Here is a 19,325-nt window from a genome sequence, read left to right on the forward strand (position 1 = left end):
AAGTGATTTGTATCATTTCCCTTCTTTTGGTGTAATGACTTTCTGAGTAAGAAGGAAAACGTGTGTATGGAAACATGCAAAGTATGAATTCAAGTGTTGCTATGCATCGTGAAGAAGTGTGTCAGTATAGTAGAGGCAAAATCTGCTTTATTTTCTATGTTCTAGTATAGTTAAGAGTAGAATGGAATACACTGGCTTTAGCTTCTTGCATTTGTAGTGTGAAAAAAAGCAAAATATTGTACCTTAGCGTGTCTGTGGCTTAGAGGAGTAGTAACCCCACCCTGCTGGGCCTCACAGTACAGTGAAGCTGCAGTTGTAAGCAGGACATTGGCAAATGCAATATCCCCAGTGGACTTCGTTTTTAGGTCTTCTTTGTGTGGGAGTGAAAAGGAAGGAAAGGTAGGTGAGTGGATAGGGACTAGCTGGCTCTTTCACAGATGGTCTATAAGTCTCTTGATCATAGGCCATAATACAACACAGTTCTCATCTTTGGTGTTCAGCTATTGTAGGTAGTCCAGCTGATGGATGTTTAAATTTCAGTGACTACTTACCATTTCATTAAGAAGCAAAAGCAGAAGAGTGTGAAAGAAGATAGAAGGGAGTGACTGTGATTCTCTAAACAGTCCTTACTTTTAGACTCCAGAAAATGGTGTAAATGACACTTGGACTTTGTATGTGAAATGAGGAGACAAGAACTTTTTTACCATTTGGGGTGCACGCACAGCAAGCAGATTGCAGTTTTGATTTTGCTTTTGCCTCCAGAGAGTTGTGTGGTCCTGAGCAGCTTGTGAAAGGTGTAAGTTTGCAAAGTATTTGTCTGCTTGATACACTTGTTGTCTGTTTACTTTTTAGAGTCATAGTCTCAGGAAGTTTGAGCCCACTTTTAGGCTGCATACATCTCTGAACTACTTTTTGAACTTTTTGTTCATTCTAAGTTTATATGCGTGCATGCAGATGTATGGTGTTTTCCTCCCTATGAGTGTCTTCTGTGCTCCAGTGTCTTGAACATAGTTGGTTGATGTTAGGCTCAAGAAGCTTGGCCATGTTTGAAATCCATGTCACAAACTAAAATCTTCATGTGGCCCAAAGCTGCAAAGATACTTTCTAATGGTTCAAGAGAGTCTCCAGAGCCCGGGGTGTGATTCCTGTGTGGGAGGTGATTATGTCTCCTTGGTGTTTCTGTTGCTGAAAGAAGTAGTGAAATACAAGACTGCAGAGTCAGCAATGCTTACGAGTTGGTTTCCTGCCCTAGCTGAGGATTTGGCTTACACCACGGCTGAAGCCAGCTCGTTTTTCTGATCACTCACACAGTGCAGCCTTGGCATGGGAAAGGCACTTGAGTGCCAGTGGCCTCTTGTGGATCAAAAGCCACAGCTTGGCCACCCGTTATATTGCCGTGGTCTGTTTGGCTACATGTTCACCACATTTCTGAAAATGATAGTCAACATCTGTTGAATTTGCTGTCCAAATTTGAGTATAAGAAAAATTATGTTACTGTGAAGCACTGTGCCATAACTAGCCTGTGACTTAGTTTCAGTATTTGAAAAATAAAGCATACCTAGTAAGGGCCTTGGGGCTGAATTAGTGTATTTTGTCACATCTTGTGGCTTGAAGGTGAAGACTCAAGTTTTCGTAGCTCTACTAACTGATTGATTTGGGATTCTTGTATTTCCTTAGGTACAACATTGATCCTGGCTTGTACTGCCCATTTTTCTCTCTTGGGGCATGCATGGAAGGTTTGAACTCTTTGTTCAGTCAGCTGTTAGGAATCTCCCTTTATGCTGAGCAGACAAAGAGAGGAGAGATTTGGTCTGAAGATGTTCGAAAGTTGGTAAGTATTCTTGTTCCCAGCATCTGAAACTGAAGGGAAGATAGACAAGACAACATGTTCCTGTGAGCCATGAGTCAGATTGGTTTTTTTTAAAATTACTTGGGTACCTCTCAAAAGGACAGACTAGTTGTTTAATTTTAGCTAAAGTTAGACCTCAAGGGTTTTATACTCTAAGTGCTTTTTGTATGTTTGGTATGTTACGAACTTCAACAGTGTCTCTGTGTAGGGTGCCTGAATCAGAGGCAGTTTTTCTGTTTGGAGATTATCACTGTACCTTTCAAGATGCCCTTCCAAATGAACCCTGCTAGTTTTTTTAGTTACAATTTGTAGATGACCATAGATGACTAGAATGCTTTAGGTGTGGATTCTAGTAGTCATATGTCTTCGCCTCATTTCTTTACCTCTGTATGTCATCTTTACTTTGAGATTGATTTTTACACCTTTTGTTTTTCTGCCCTCTTTTTAGGGGTGGGTGGAAATAAAAACTTGGGCAATAACTTGGGCAATAACTTACTCATCAAGTTCCCAGGTTCCTCTGTTGTCTTCGCTACATTTATTCACTGCCAGATCTTTTCCACTGCTTTTCCACCTCCAACCTCCAGCAAGAGCTGCTGTACTTTATGTCCTGTGGGTCAATTTTAATTACTCCTTACTCTTTCTATTTTTATATCCATGGTAAATTGGCTTCTGTTTGACATTTGAGGGCTACTTTTAATACTAATCGTGACTTGTTAGTTTTGAGTGACATGCAGAAATGTCTGTAGTTTGAGAGACAAGCTGTGAATTTTCTATTTATAATTTTTTAAATTAAAATTACCAAGAGATTTTACATTAATTATTCCCAGTTTATTTGGCATTTATTCATTATAAATCTTTGGATTAGAATATTGTGTCTTCAATTTACACATCTTATCAGTGCTTTCACTGTGGAAATGATGCTCTTTTTTTTTTCAGGCTGTTGTTCATGAAACTGAAGGTTTACTAGGATACATCTATTGTGACTTCTTTCAGCGACCTGATAAACCACATCAGGTAACATTTTTTGTCTGATTTCAGTGTGGATTTTATTTGAGTAATGAGCGTAACATTAGTGCGATTTATGTTCAGTGTAATTTTTTAGTAGAAGTTATCTTGATTTAAAATAAATTAAATTTAAACATAAAAAGTCTGTAACATGAAATGTGCTTTTAGATAATGTATTCTTTTGTGAGTAACCTTTCATTTAAAAAACATCACCCAATAGGCTGAACTCAGACTCTTTGTGGTACAGAATAATGGGCACTATGAAATGTCGTAGAGCTCTGTTTAGAGAAATGGTGGATATTTAAACACCTGTTTTCTGACCTGCTGTTTATAAGTAGGAACAATCTGAAATTTACACTTTCTAAAGGTGAAAGCTCAAAATGACAACTAATTTTTATTCAAAATTCTACTTAAAACTAGATGGTTCTAACTTGTGGCTTGCTCACTACCTAGTGCCAGTATACTTAGTATATGATGCAGTACAGTAACTTACTGTATGATGCAGTACAATACACACTTCACTCAATAGAAGCACCTACAAATTACCACCTTTGGTGAGATGATGAGTGGACAAACTTTAAATCTACATTAGCTTAATGTATTACTCTGTTTTGCTAATATTTCACAATAGGAGTGCTGTGTGGTATATTTTATATACATTATGGATTTGACACATCAGTAGATTTCTTTCAGCTTGTGATATTTTTTAGAAAAACTTTAAGGTTTTGATAATTTAAAAAAAATATTTTCTAAGAGCATCACAGTCTTTTCTTTATGGAATAAAGTAATTTCCATATGAATTTGAAACAAATAATAAAGATGGAGAAATAGGGCACTGCTGTTGAACAACACTCTTAGTGATCATTGAATTCTTCTTGTGTAACTGAGTATATGGTTAGATTTGATTTAACAAATTAAGTTTAATGTAATAATTTAATAATTGTTTTAATATTGTTGATGTAATGACATCAGCTGTCCATATGTTTGCTTTTATCTTGAAAAGGATTGTCACTTTACAGTTCGAGGAGGAAGGCTAAAGGAAAATGGAGAGTACCAGCTACCTGTAGTTGTTCTTATGCTTAGCCTTCCCCATTCAGCAAGGGGTGCACCAACGCTATTAAGTCCTGGCATGATGGAGAATCTCTTCCATGAAATGGGACATGCTATGCATTCTATGCTGGGAAGAACTCGGTACCAGCATGTCACTGGTAAGAATGCTTTAATAGTGATATTTTTTTTTGTTGTTGTTTTAGTTAAATGTTTAATTTCCAGAAAAGTAGATTAAAAAAAAATCAGAGCAAAACAACAACAACAAAAAAGAGTATGAACCAGAAATAGTTGAGTCATGTTGATAGTTCTACACCTTTGAAGACTTGAAAATACAGTATCAGGTCCTCAGATATTACCTAAAACTCAAACAAACTCTTGAATATTATTCTGCTTCTAATAAGAATTAGACATTTGTATCTCTTCTTTATGTACTGTTGATCTTTGTTCTATTGTTGGTACCCATTCTTGTGAGTTTGCCTTATGTGGAGCTTATAATTGTTGGAATAGTTGGAGGATTGAAAATAGATTGGGCTGAAGTTTTACCTGGGTTGGAAATTATTTAGGAAAGTGAATGAAGGAGAATTAGTGAATTAAATCTGGCAAAGAGCATACACCAGCAATATAAAAAAAATCTGTAAAGCCAGGACTTTTCTATTTGATTCTGATTAAGCAAAACTGATATATTGAAAACATACTGTACTTGCAAACATGACTAACTGGTGGGCCTTTTAGTCATACATGAGTGAACACAAATGAATGTGCAGTCACAGCTTACTGGATGCACAGGAAAGGAATATTGTCTTTTTTTAATTTAGACTCCTTTCTCAAGCAGTGGTAGTGAGTGTATTGACTGACAGGTTGCAGACTTCTATAGCCCTCTGCAGTTGTGGCAAATGGGTCCAAGACATGCTGGCTAAGGCTGCTTGACATGCTACTTTTTTTGGCTGTGGACATCTTGGTATATTCTTTTCTCTAACAGTGTGCTGAAAATCCCAAGTGCAGTGGACATTGACTTATTAAAAAACCCACAACTGAACAGATGAGATTGAGACTCCCTTGTCTGAAGAATTTTTTTAAAAATGTTTTTACCATTTTTACATTAGGCAAATGATACAAAGGGGTGTCCATGGTACAGTTAATATTTTATCAATACATACCTTTGCAAAATATACTTTTTTTTTATAAGTCTTCCACATAAAATTAAAATATGCTGAGCTGTTTCTGAGTATGTCTCTATTGGACACGGTTCAAACAATTGAACACGGCATACGCTCTTTCAGTATAAGCTCTGTGTAGTCCTTGGGACAGTTAAGGGCTCTTCCCCACTGCTTCCACTCATATAGCCTTGCTCATCTTGACATACAGGAGTACGTAGATGCCCAAAGTAGCTGCTTTGGTGAGAGTTCTCCTCTTATGCTGAATCATGTGTCTGCATGTCAAAGCCTTAAAGGGGCAGGAAATGGCTAATTTTGAGGCCTCGAATTTCCAGGAGCCCCTGTGTATGGTTTCAGTGTTGCCTTAGCTCCAGGCAGTCCTGCATCCCAGAAGATTTCACTCGAGATCTAGCATTGCAAAAGCAGCATTGGAGGGTGGAGGTCAGTGGTGTTGTTTTTGCAGGGAATATTTTTTTTTTTTTTTTTGATTTGGAACACATAACAGTCAAAGGGCTCCTCCCAGGGATGTCTGTTAGGAGCCATCTGCTCTCATGAAACACTAGGGTGGCAAAGTATGGAAATAAGACGACTTCAGATTATTGTGAGAACAAAAAATTTAACATTCTAATTGAGGTGAGCTGAGTATTTGACATCTTTCCTGCTCTCTCCCACCTTCTTTTTCTGATTACATTCCCAAATATTCAGGTACCCATTCTGCCTTCAGTGACCCCAAAACTTGGATAATACTAGATGTTTTTGACTTAAGATGTGTTTCTTTTTAAGCTAATCTTTCATTTTACTATATGCATTTATTGGTTGTTTCATGCATATGTATGTATAAGATTTTTCAAAACATAGCATTGTGTTCCTTTTTAGTTTATCATGTAGTATAGAATACCTACATTTGTTTTACAGGAGGACTAACTTATCCCAGATAACTGTTCAGCCTTTTACTTTTCTGATTTTCAGATAATGTAAATCAGGAGTTTCTTCAGTGGTTACTAAAAGCATTATATTACTTTGTTAGGAGCACTGAGTAAGCATAAATGCCTAAACCGGTGGAGTTCTGCAGGCTTTTGTCTTGGGACCTGCCTTGTTTTAGGCTTTTTAAAATTATTTTCAAACAACAACAAAAAAAAAGACTCTACTAATGAAATGTGATGGCGCAAAAGAAGAATTGGCATGTTGCATAAGAGCTGAATGACTGGATACTGAAGTCTTAGAAGTAAAATATAATTCAGAACTACACAGTGCACATCATGCATTTGCAGAGTACAGAGAGAATTTATGCTTGGATTTTTCAGCAGTAGTGGAGAAACAGAACAACAGTTTTATTTGTTAATGCAGAACTGCATATAGCTAATGTGTCTGTGAAAGAATTAAATGTGATTTGATCAGAGCTGTATGTAACAGCTGTATGTTGCAACAATGCATGTTAGAATGGTAAAGATACTGGTGAAACCTCATGCAATCTTGGGCATAGTTTTGTGTCTCTAGTAGCAGGCACATAGAAGAACTAAAATGGATGGTTTTTTAGACTTTATCTTGCCTTTGGATAGAGAACACAGTTTCTCTCAATTTAGGCAGTAAAATCAGTGCAACAAATGCTGTTTGTACTAAAGAGCAGTATTGGTTTGAAAACACTGAATATAAACGTATTATAAATTAAGATTAAAAATTAGAGAAAGATTTATAAAGATGAAAGGAGTGATATTAAAAAATAGTCTTCCAAAAATAGTAAAAACTTATATAGATTTAAAACTAATTTTGAATGTTGATGTTGTCTCTAGCAGACAGGGATAGAGGTGATAACCCAGTGGGTTCATTATCAGAGCAACAACTTTTACATTGCTGACTTTAATACAGAAGTTGAAAATTCAGCTTTGATTTGGTGATGTGTTATGCTTTTTAATAAATTCCATTGTGTAAGGTACTGATAAGGATTAGAGTAAATAAGGTTTTTGGGAAAGTACTTTTTAAAAATACTAACATATTACCTCACTGCACTTACATAGAACATGTCTTCAATCTGCCAGAGTGTTCCTTCAATGAATGACTTGGTATTATAAAGCGAGGTTAATATAAAACATAAGTAAGCTCAGCAAACAGATGGAAGCTAAAAATTGTAACTGTGAATGGGATTAAGGCAGAGTTTTATTTACATTGTAGTTTAATTTAGATTTAGGACACTTAAATAGATTTGGTGTTTCATGTAGGGCCAATTTGGCTACAGTCTGGTTTAGTTTAAAAAGGGTGTGATCCAGAGCTTTATAAGGTGCCTCACCCAGCTGTTCAAATATTTTGTTTTACTTTGTGATTTATAGTAAAACGTGTAGGATTATAATGAAGCTTTTCTGGCAATATGTACAATAATGGAAATAAAATATTGACTTAATAAATGAAAGAACATTAAAGTTCACCAAAAGTCCAAACTGAACGTTGCAAAACCTTTTGGGAGAGTTAACTATTTGTGTTAATGGAAATAGCAAACACTAATATGTACAATTATTCTACCTCTAGGAACCAGATGCCCTACTGATTTTGCTGAAGTTCCCTCAATTCTGATGGAGTACTTTGCAAATGACTATCGAGTGGTTAACCAGTTTGCAAGGCATTATAAAACAGGACAGGTAGGGAAATATAATGTGTAAAATATTGAAAATAGGAAATAATGTATTTAGGAAAAGAATAATATTTTCATGTGTTATTTATCCGTAATGTTTAAAGTAGAAATAAACAATTGATAGAAAATATTTTAATATTATAATTTCAGTTATTCAGAAAAAATGTTAGTATTGTCATTGCAGAAAAGATAAATGCAATCTGCAAAAGAATACCAGATTCTTATGTCCAAGTTTCAAATTATTATGTTTAAAAATTTCAGGCTTTTTTTTTTCTTACCTAGTGTAGTAGGTAAACAACTTCTCTGTGAATTATTTGAAATATTTTAATTTAATTACAGGTAAGTTATGACAAAAATAGGATTCATCATTGAACTCTCAAAAGTCTATCTTAAAATAAAGCTCAGGTACCAAACCATGGACAAAAATGGAAATGATCTGCAGTGTTTAAAACCTGACAGTATGGGGTAGTGATTGAAATATTTTGTGATGAAAACCATACTACTCTATTTAGGATTAAATTAGGATTAGTTAGAATCTGTCAGTCTATGAATCTCTGCATTAAAACTCTGATGCCTTTTTTACATGAAGCTGTTGTGTATCAGTCTCCTGCAAGGATCTGCTTTCTGTGGGATATTTAAAGAACAGTGCTCTTTGGAACAAGGTGACTTTTGGTGGTCACTTTAAGACATGGCAGCAGAAAATTATTTATACTTGTACAGACATTTAAAAAATGCCTCTTAAGTTGTGTAGTGTGTTACACTTCATTGAAGCTTTTTATCCAGTATTAAGCATTCGGTGTATTTCAGTATTCTGGAAGTAGAATTATGTTTACCTCCATTGAAAAGTTAGGAAAATATGTTGCTTAACTTCTATTTTAATAGATACAGTCTGAGAAATTTACTCTGTAAATATTTTTTTTTTTCCTGCAACAAAGTAATCATTTCTGCAGAATTGATTGCACTAATCTTGTTGAAACCTGGGAGTTAAGTGTACCCAGTTCAGGAGTGTTCATCATTTGTATGTTTGAGTCCACATACTGAAATATTGCTTTCTAGTGTTCTTTATAAAGTTCATATAGTGTTTAAACAGCATGGAGTTAATCTGACTGCATATGAGTTTAGAGAATGAGCTTCACTAAAGCATCTGAAAGAGATTTGTGGAAGATTATTTATGGCTTTATATTTTCAAAATGACTTAACAAATCTAAACCATGTTTGGTTTCAGTGCAAAAGCTAAGAACCAGACGCTTTGTCCTGTTTGGCATTTCCATAAACTTCTTCTGTTTATTGGTGGTGAAATCTTCCTCTTTCAGAGAGCAACTGAGAGAAGTTTGATGTAGAAATTCAGTCTTGAAGGGGGCAAGAACAGATGATGCTGGAAGATGAGAAGAGCCTGAAACTGCTCTGTGGCTTTTGAGGGCTTTAGATGACTTCCTTTTAATTGCTTTTTGAAAATTTTGGGATGGATTTTTAAGCCATTATCCAACATATATAAATCTGCTTTTGCTGGTTCATCTGAGCTGATTTTAAGAATCTAATATCAGATTTCTGTGTCTGTCATTTAAATACGAATAGATTGAAGTAATCTTTTCTGTTCTTGAAATTTAGTGATTGTTATAGCAATTACTTTTATCTGTTGTGTATATGTTACAAAGTACTTTGAGTGGAAAATTCCACCTCTCTTCCAACTTCGCAAAGATCTTTTTGAGGGCTTATTTTTCTGCTTTTTCCCTGATTAATTTTTTTGTTGTGCAAATAGGAAATTCAGTCTTCTTTTTCCCCTCCAATTTTTTAGTTATTTGAAAGAAAAGTGACTCTACTTCACCTCTTTTTCAAGGGGAAGTAAGGAAGGTGGATGAAAAAGTTAAAATGTGAAATTTGTAAAACCATTTAATCCAAATGTTGTTTCGTATGAGAACTTCCACTGAGTTTCTTCTTATGAATTAAGAGACTGCGCTTTTCTGTGCGAGAAGGATCTTTTCTGCAACAGTCTTCTTTTGACATTGCTGCATCTATGCTATAGTTTTACATGTAGGCTTCAGGTTGTGTAATTTTTAACAGTCTTACCGAACAGAATTACATCAGGAAAACTTGTCGTGTAGTCTGAGCTTACGATTACCATTGCTATAAAAGCCAATTGTAGAAGGACTTACCCGTGAGTATCCACACTTAGGATTGTTGCTTATGCTTATGGGAAGAGGAGGCGGGGGAAGAGGAGGGGGGGAAGAGGTGTTTTGGTTATTAAAGCATGTGAACTGCTGAAAATTGTATTTCAGTAGCATTGCAGAAAAAAAGTGGTTGGCAGGCTTTCAAAGGCAAGAATGCATTGTAGATGTAGATCATGAGGATGTGGTACAAAGTATCTTGAAGTTTACAGAAAGCTTGTCTCTGCTTTCTGTCCATTTTCGATGATTGTGTTGTTAATTATTGAGGAGTGACAAAGTTTGCAAGCTCTTTTGGCAAAAGGAGCAAGTCTTTTGAATTTAGTTGAAAAAACTGGCCAGTACAAAAACATTTGTTTCAAGAAAGTAGCAAGCCCGGTTTTCCTTACATCTGAAAGATAACTCAAAACAGAAAATCCTTGAGATGAGAACAAGGAATAAAGGGGGATTGTGTTAATTAGTTACTAAAGTTGAATTAGTGAGGTAAGCTCATGAAGTCAAGCCATACGGAAGTGAGGTCATTATAGTGCTTAAGCAGACAATCTGGTGCATGGGTACCATTCTGTATCACTGCGTTTGTTTGTTTAATTTCATTTGTTAAGTGCTCAGAATGTGGTGGGTCTGAGCTAAATCATTTTAAGCTTGTGTGTCTTTGGAGGCTCTCTTGAACAAAGGCCAGCATTTCAGCTGTTCAAATTTGAACCGAGTTCATTTTTCACAGAGATGGAATTACAAAGACAGTATTGTATTAGCATGATTACAAGAGTAAGCCCACAGATAGTAAACAATTGTAATGTATTGCAGTTACTACAAAACAGTAAGGAGTTAAGAGTGCTTTGGGACACAGGGAATTCTGTTCTTTTAGCTACCATGAAAAACATGCTGAAAAATTCATTCCAAGACCTTCAAATTACTTAACAGACAAGGATGGAAAAGTGGAACCCAAAGTAAAGCATGTAGTATTTAAATTTAAAAAATTGAATGGTTATTCAATTAATAGAGTTGTAGCCAAAGCTCTGTGAAGGCTGTCCTTCTTTCAGAAGGATGACTATTCTGGTTTTGTCCAAGAGCTCATCTTTTAGGATAAGTAAAATACTCATGCTGATAGCTTTTTTTCCTTCACTCAGCTGCTTTTCAACGTACTGTGTGAGATTGTAATGAAGCAAGGAGGAGGGGTTTCTGTTGTCTGAAACTGTTCATCTTCCTGAGTTCAAGACCTCAGCATATCTGTGTGCATAACATTGACAGAAACATACCTTAGAGAGTAGTAGCGATCTTTGAAAAACCCTCTGGAGTAAAATTTTGCTTCCCTGAAATCTTAAGTATTAAGATCCCAAAGATATTTTGGGAAAAAATAAGAGATCTCTTTATCATTCTTCCAATTTAATCTAATTTTGGCAATGTTTTTCTTGTGCCAACTGCTACTTGCCTTGTGAATTATGATCACAATATCATCTTGTAGCCAGATTAGCAATACCGATAGATTTAAAGAAAATAAATTTACATCTTTCTCTAGTGCTTTTTTGTCAATGTGGTGTCATAAGAATGATTTGTTCTTTTCTGCTGATTTTAATCTGTTAAACAGTAGAGCTTGGTTTTCAAGGCACAGTGGATTGACATTGTTTCTTTGACATTCATATGACTACAAAAAAAGTTCACAAAATTTTTTTAGAGTATCCTGGTAAAACTACTTTTATTTTACTTGGTCTCTAGAAGGTGGTGCTAAGACATCTCCTGTGCAAAGAGATTTTAGTACATTATTAATGTTCATTCTGTGTCTCCCTTCAGGAGTTCAATTTAGAATAGGATTCTTGTAGCAGAACATGGGGAGAAATCGAGGAATGCAGAGTCTGCCTTTTCAGCAGTCTTCTGTGGCTTGAGGTCAGCTCTGTGCAGTACAGTCAAAAGAAGACAAGACTCTCCTGGGTCGAGAGTGTAAGAAATGGTTAGCTCTGAACTGAGAATTAGACCCTCTTCAGTTGTTTCTTGAGCGGAGCTGGATGTGACCAGCTCTCCCAGGGAGTGTATAAAGTCTGGCTGCATCACAGAACCTTGCTGCTCTGTGCCCCAGTGAACTGCAGACTTGGATTTCCCAATTCATTTGGGGATCTGTGGGACTGTGGTTTACAAAAACGCCAATGAAACAAGTTTTTGCACTTTTTGTTGTGTTTATTTTGTGTACCAATTGAAAGCCTGTGCACTTAACTTCCTCTTGCTATCATTTAATGTAAATGAAATATAAAATTAAAAATTCATTATGTTGAAAGAATTGGTTTGACCTTACTGGTAGGAGTGCTCTTGGCTTTAACACTCTTAAATTATAACTTTGTAAAATATATGTATTTGCTGTTGCCAAGCTTTTGGTTGTTCAGATTTTTTAACCCTGACAAATTAAAATTTAAGAGTTCCCAACCAATTTTCTCATACTTTACTGTGTCCAAAACACAGGTATCCCTAAAAGAAGTCGGTTTTGTTTAATTCCACGTTGCACTACTTGAATAGGAAAAGAAACCATCCATAAAGCTGCCAAAACTTGCTCACAGGTTTGGTGCTTAACAAAGTCTGTTTGAAATTCTATGGGTTTCCTTAGACAAGGGTTTTTTGCATGGCAACTGAAACCATGTTATTGCAAATCCAGATGTACTTCAGTTCCAAGGTGAAAAGGCATTGAAGGTCATGCCTCACTCTGTGTGGGAGGGTGAGACAAGAGATGTTCATAGAACAAGGAGAAAAATTGTCCAGCCAAAATCCTTTTTACCATTTGCAATTTTATTTTGACTTTGCTTCTTGCCTTACTAAATTTTCTACATAATTCAGTAGTATTTTGAACAACAATAAATCTAGTATGGAACCTCAAGATAGTCAGCTGCTAACATCCTTCTTATTATGTATTACTACTGCCTTTTACTCTAGTAATTCAAAATCATATGGAATTTGAAACAATACAGATACAAAAATGCAGTTTTTGTATTTGTGAAGGGTAATATTGGTCCAACAAGGATATAGTGCAGAATGGGCTTCATGTTTGTTGGTTCATGTCTTGAAATGTTGGTTCATGTCTTTAAAAACTGTGCACATATATGACAGGCAAAATAGTGGATGTTGTTCTATACTATTCTTGTCTCAGCTAACTTTTGACTTGGAGAAGAGGTTAAAAGCATTAGCAAGTACTGCATAAAACAGCCATGCAACTTCAGAGTTTTTCTTACCTGCTTCAAGTTTCAGATTTAATTGATAATATTTTCTTCACTTACGTGTAACTTCTCTAGAGCTGGACTTTTTTTTCTCTGAACATTGTTTGTCTTGAAGTCATATAATTTGTGCAGAATCTAAACATATGGCTCTGCCATATCTGTAGACTTTCTTGTATTATTTCTTAAAAATTGCAACACACTATGAAAGCCTAGGTATCATTTTAGAGTCCAGTTTAATAGCAAGTGTCCATATTACCTTATACGGCTTGTAGTACCTTCCTTAATATTTTAGCAAGAACCCAGTTTTTTTATCCATATTTAATTTCTTTGGTTAAGGAAGCTGCTAGCTGAAAAAAAAAAAAAAAGAAAATGTTTGCTAGGAAGCTTCAGGAAATGGTGGAAGAAGTATAAGGTAAAGGATTCATATGCAGATATTCTTAAAAATCTGGCATTAAAATGTCTTTGAATATACTTGTAAACATCTGGATGGAAAATCAAAAAGAGTTTGTGTAATGACTTGAAAAGTGTCTGGGACTTTCAGCAAGTGGTGGCATGGATAATTTTATTGCCATAGATATGGAATAAATTCCACTTAGTTAAAAATTTCAGATGGTAGATATTTACTGTTCAGTATGACTAAATATTTTTGTGTGGGTATGGTAGAAGGTCTGATGCTGTCTGAGTTGAAGTTATGAAAACTCGGCCAGCTCAGTGTTATGAGTTATGTGGGCCTCTGTGTAAATCCCAGTTGAACGCTGCTCAGAGATCAACAGGAGAATTTGTTACAGTATCTGCTTTTGAGGATTAGACAGAGTGATCTGGGAGGGCTTAAACTGCTCCAATCTGTTCTTTGTCTCTAAAGATAGTAATAACATTTTTAATAGGCATATAAGGGAATATGGCATCCTGTTTACAAATGTGTAACAATTCTAACTGTGATCTGAACTTTTTTTTAATTCAAGCCACTGCCAAAAAATATGGTGTCAAGACTATGTGAGTCCAAAAAGGTGTGTGCTGCAGCTGATATGCAACTCCAGGTATGTTCTTTGCATTCTAGTTTCTACTCTCTATTCAGAACTTAAAGAACATATTTTAGTTCTTGTAATTTTACCAAATTTTAATTTTAATGTAGACACATTACCTGTTTTTTTCTTAATTGTCATGTTTGTTTTTCTGAACATGTTCTGTGCTGTCTGCGTAAAGCTAAATGCCTAAACCTGTAAGAAAATATAATGAAACCCATAGCTTTGAAAATTGTTGGATTATCAGAATTCCCAAATGTGTTTTAATGGAATCATTTAAGGAGAACTTGAAGTAAAGGAAGTGTTAGATACCTGGGATCATGCAAATGTAACTGGACTGTAGGCCACCTTAGAAAAATCAAATCGGCATGTTTATTTACTGCAATGTGATTTGAGCTGGCATTTAGGTGAGATAACTCTGCTAGTACCTTAATAAAGTTTAGCTGTTGTTTTTGAGATGTGGAAAGAAACAGATTTAAAGATCAGATTTTTGTAGTTTTTCACTTTGAGGAGTTCCCAAATGGTTGCAACCCTGTCTACAAGCATGAGTTGCATTGGTTAACTGAAGTTGATCTAAAAGAAAAACTTGGTTAAATATTGACAGTTTGCTCTGTACAGTTGTTTGAAGGGATTTAAAATTAGTCAGAAGTCTGGAGTGTGGGCCTGTAAATTGTACACGTCAGTTACACTAATCAAAACCATACTGAACAGTGTTTTCAGTGTATGTGTGTATTTTTCATTGGGTAAACCCAGTGGACTTTTGAATTACGCTTTCAGTGCAGTGCTGGCTATCAGCAGCCAGGGTTGGCTGAACAGGTGTCAACAAGGAGGGTGCTGTCTGTGGCTGTACCTCTGTGACATGCAGAATAAACCTGCACCCTCTCTGCAGGTCTGATATTGAAATGCCCACTCCTGGCTTTGAAAGATTCTTGTAGAGAGATCTGATAATCTAGAAAGAATGTGGGCAAGAATATAAATAGTTCATATAGGAGATTTTTATTTGGGGCAAAAAAATTCTGGATGGAAATAAAATTTGCGCTGCAAATGCGTAATTGTGGACCTGTATTCATGAGTGCACAGCACATTAGTAACCACTAAAGTGATGATCAAGTCCTTTCACGTGCACCCATTCTTTCTTGGTGTGTCCATCCATAACAGCTATGTATAGATTTGACAGATTTCCTTTCAGCTTTTAATATGTATTTGCTATAATCTTGTCAAGGTTTGAGACCAAATTGACAGTGTGGAGGCTAAATGGGCTTGTATTCCAAGAACACTGTAAGTTGCAGATAAATTCACGAGTGACGTGGCCTCCCTGTCCTGGGATGCGAGAGATGGCAAATTCCAAAAGGAGAGGTCATTGCATCAGTTGCTCGTGTTAGGCTGTGCAGTCTGCCTGCTGCTGTTGGCCCTCAGCTGCTTTTGGGGCCCCTGTAGGGTCTGTCTTGGAGTGACTCCACACCCCATGGCTTAAGAACTGGGGAGACAACACCCACTTCTGGTGGGCTCAAATTCCTCTGGGTGCCTAATGATTGACTGGTGCTGGCAGTGATTCAGTGATTAAGCAGGCTGCTTGCCCTCAAATTACTCTTGTGTAACTAATGTTCAACACGTTTCAACTCATGCCAAGTGACCACAATGCCACAATGAATAGTATTATTAATTTCCTATGTTCAGCACTATGTTTTTGGGGATTCCAAATATAAAACTTGAAAATGTGTGCTCTCATTTCAAAGAAACAGATGGCAGGACTGTTTATTAATTTTGTTATTCTGTTTATTAATTCAGAAAAAATATCCCAGAGAAGTTGACTGCGTGGCAGAGATAAAGCTAATACATGCCTTTATAGAAGTACATACTGTTACTCATACAGATTTAGAATTATAATTATTAATTGACTAATTAATAATTAGTCTGCAGCTGCTGAAGTATTAATGTGCTGCTACTAGTGTATATACCTGAAAAAACTGTGAATGATGATTCTAATACCTTTCCTTCAGACTTTGCAAAGACTATATTCTATCTTGATGACTAGGTGCTATGTAAGCCATATTTGACCTTTAAAAGAAGGAAAAATGCTAAAAAATATTCCAGCACTACAGAAAACAGCTGAAGGTTTTTTGTGGTCTGTTCAGAAAATAAGTCTATTGGCATGTGAGAATAAGAAATGTTACTGCTTTTTCTTAACTATGATACCTCTGAATTTTCTTTTAGGTCATGTAATCAGTTATTCAGGAGGAAAGATAGGAGAGTTCACGCATCTTCTCCTAAGGCTTTACTATGCAGATTGAGTCCCAGAGTCTTTCAGTCAGTAGTAACTTACTGGAAAATGCCTAAGTGTTTACATATAAATGCTACTAAGCAGACAAGGAGCTAGAAAGAACTGGAATCAATTGAAACTAATAAATACCAATGTAAGTGCAAAATAGAGAGCCAGTATGAAGATAGATAACTATTCGATGGCCTTTTTATATTTTTAGGTCTTTTGAGAAACGCATTTTACTGAAATTAGAAATCATCTTCTAGCTACTGCTTAATATTAAGTATTAACCTGCTCCTCAGCAGTATCACCTAAAATCCTGTGGTCCTGGGATATGTCTCCCTTTCCCATTTCAAAGGCCTGTGTAAACACACAGAGCTGTGGTTTGTAGATGGGAATGCATACGGGTATAAAGTTCATCCAAGTTTATTTCCAGGGATGGAGTTTTTTTAACTGTGCTGTCCAGGTGGTCTGGCTCGTAGCTTTCTTCCCACACTTTACATGTGCCAGGATCAAGGGAAAGCTTATAGCTGACTTCAGTGACTCATTTCCCTACCACCACATTGTTCTTTAGGCTGTCCGTTTCTCTGGCCTTCAACTGACATTTCCTCACTTCCTAGCTGTGAGTTGAGTTCCACCTTTGACCCCAAACTACATAACCCCCAGTTTCACTTTAGAGAAGGTCCACTGCCATGGAGTCCTCTCCATCTTGTGAGGAACACTGAGGAGTAACTGCAAATTGGTCCTAACAAAGCTGAGAGATAAATAAAAGAGAATAAACAGCGGAAGCTGAATGCTAAAATCTGTTCCGGGATGCCGAGGTTCCTGTTTGGTTTGGGTTTTTCAGAGAGGAGAGGGAAGTCAGTGTGAAATAACTGCTGCAGAGTCACAAAAGTCAAAGACCTAGGGTGATGGGAGAAAGTGAGCTTTTTAGGACTTTTACATCAAGTAATTTTCAGGTCTATTCCTGTTACTTACTGTTGGTCATATTCTCAGTCACCCTTGCTGTAGCTTTTGGTAAACTATGTTAAATAGGATTCTAGAGACCAACTCTGAGGATGAGAAGTATTAGCAAAGGCATTGTAAAACCTCTTTCTCTTCTAAGATAAGAGTAAAAAAATTATAGTTTTTACAGTCCAGTCTAGGTTTATCTTTAGATTTTTAGTTTTTCACATTATCAGTATAATAATGGAAAATTTAAAAAGACCCCTGCAAAATTTCAATTTCAAAAAGTAAAGTGCTCATTATTGTTCGACATTTGGTGTTGTGTCTTCATGGAGATATCCTCTGAGCAGTTACTTGCTGCTGCTCTGGGTTTGTAGAGGAGTGATGTTGAGTGCTTATATGTATTGTTCAGTGTTGCTATCTAGAACACAAAACTTGCAATACCACTAATGGGTGATTATGTGAGTTTAGTCTTACTGACCTCTTTTTTCCTCATTAGCCACGTAGGAAGCAAGAAGGAAATCTAGGAGTAACTCCTACAAGTCACGGCTTATTCACCCCTCTCCTTATAACCGTTTCTTTTAAAAAAAAAAAAAAATCAATTTTCACATTTATCATTTGTCAAGAGACACTGTCAAAGGTATGCATTCTGTATGTTAGAACACAGCTTATTCAAACAGAAGGAACATGGTCCTTTAGAAACAGTCACAATTTCGGTGAAAATACATTTTGCATCCAGAATGCTGAAATTGGATAAATTATTAAAGAGTTCAGAATGGTTTTTACCCAAATTTCATAATAAAGAATCTTTTCAGAGGTTGAGGGGCTTGTGTTACTCAGATCACATAAAACATCCAAACAACTTTTTCTCCATAAATTTCATGGTTATAATTCCTGGAACAGTGTATTTATGTCACTGGGGATAGCATTGCAGTGTCCCTGGGAGTGTGACTGGGCCTCAGTCTCTAGCCAAGTATTTGCTTCATTCCTTGCACAAAAGCTTTTTGAGGCTCCCTACTGTCAATATTCCTATGAAGTGGGCCTACCGCAGGATGACCTGAACTGAACTCCTCCCTTAAATATCTGGATCCATCAAACTTCTCAAAAATATCTGGTATTGCACAGCAGTAGGTGTCTTCTTTTTCTGTCTTTCCTGCACTTCCACAGAATAGGAAATCTTCATATTAAAAAAAAAAAAAGCTGCACTTATTTTCAGTGATGGCACACACAGAGCCTTAGCCCTGTCTTCTGTCCATGCCTGTTTTATGTTTGCTGTTCAAGTGCCAGATACTCTGCTTTACTGTTTTTGCCTGAAAAGTCATTTTATTTGTGCTGCTGTCCAATCTCCAGACACCTCAGTAATTTAGTCATGCACCTGCATTCTGTTGTAGCTCACATGCTTCTACACAAAAATTGCTTGTGAAGCAGCTCTTACTTCTGGCAAAATACCCTCCTGGTACAGTGTGATCTCAGGCTAAGCTTGCACTCTAGCAGTTCATTGCTCAGATGGTGAGAGCTAAAATAAAGGAAAAAATCTGCCTTAGTACTATGTTGTTCAAAGGCTCTAGCAGAAACTCTGTAGCATCAGCAGCTCCATGTAGTGGGTGTGATGCTTTTAAGTCAAAGGTTGGACTTAATTATCTTGGAGGTCTTTTCCAACCTCAATGATTCTATTATTCAGTAATTCTTATGTTCACTGCCCAGGCTGTAACTTGCCCCTGCAGGTGTGAAGTGTTCTTATGGCTGCATGCACGCATCTTGAAATAGTTTATTTTGCTCTGTCCACTCCAATAACTTTAACTCAAATAACTTAAAAATAGTTTTGGGGTTTTTTTTAATTAAATATCTTCAAGAATTCTCTTTTTGAAAAGGGAAATTGCTGGAGGGCTTTAGGGACAGGTCCTAATTTATTTAAAAATGCAGACCATTTAGTACTGCCAGTGTTCTAAGAGACCTATACATGGATTTATGATAAGTTATAATGGTGGTGGTTGGTGTCCTCCAAAAACCTGTTTCTCTCCATGTGCATTATACTAAAAATAGAAAATTTACAAAACCATA

General features: G+C 36.3%; 1 protein-coding gene across 1 annotated transcript in view; it reads left to right on the top strand.

Annotated features, from left to right (window-relative positions):
• The window catches only part of MIPEP (mitochondrial intermediate peptidase), a 73,871-nt gene that overhangs the window by 29,290 nt on the left and 25,256 nt on the right, over window positions 1-19,325 (top strand). Inside the window, exons 11-15 of the mRNA XM_027884213.1 lie at window positions 1,678-1,831; window positions 2,786-2,863; window positions 3,858-4,062; window positions 7,579-7,688; window positions 14,000-14,074. Of these exons, the coding sequence (XP_027740014.1) occupies window positions 1,678-1,831; window positions 2,786-2,863; window positions 3,858-4,062; window positions 7,579-7,688; window positions 14,000-14,074 (622 nt within the window). The remainder of the gene's footprint in view (window positions 1-1,677; window positions 1,832-2,785; window positions 2,864-3,857; window positions 4,063-7,578; window positions 7,689-13,999; window positions 14,075-19,325) is intronic.

This window comes from Empidonax traillii, unplaced genomic scaffold (genome assembly GCF_003031625.1).
Source record: "Empidonax traillii isolate 1590-97213 ecotype Southwest subspecies unplaced genomic scaffold, ASM303162v1 scaffold9:size3134949, whole genome shotgun sequence".
Taxonomy (NCBI): Eukaryota; Metazoa; Chordata; class Aves; order Passeriformes; family Tyrannidae; genus Empidonax; species Empidonax traillii.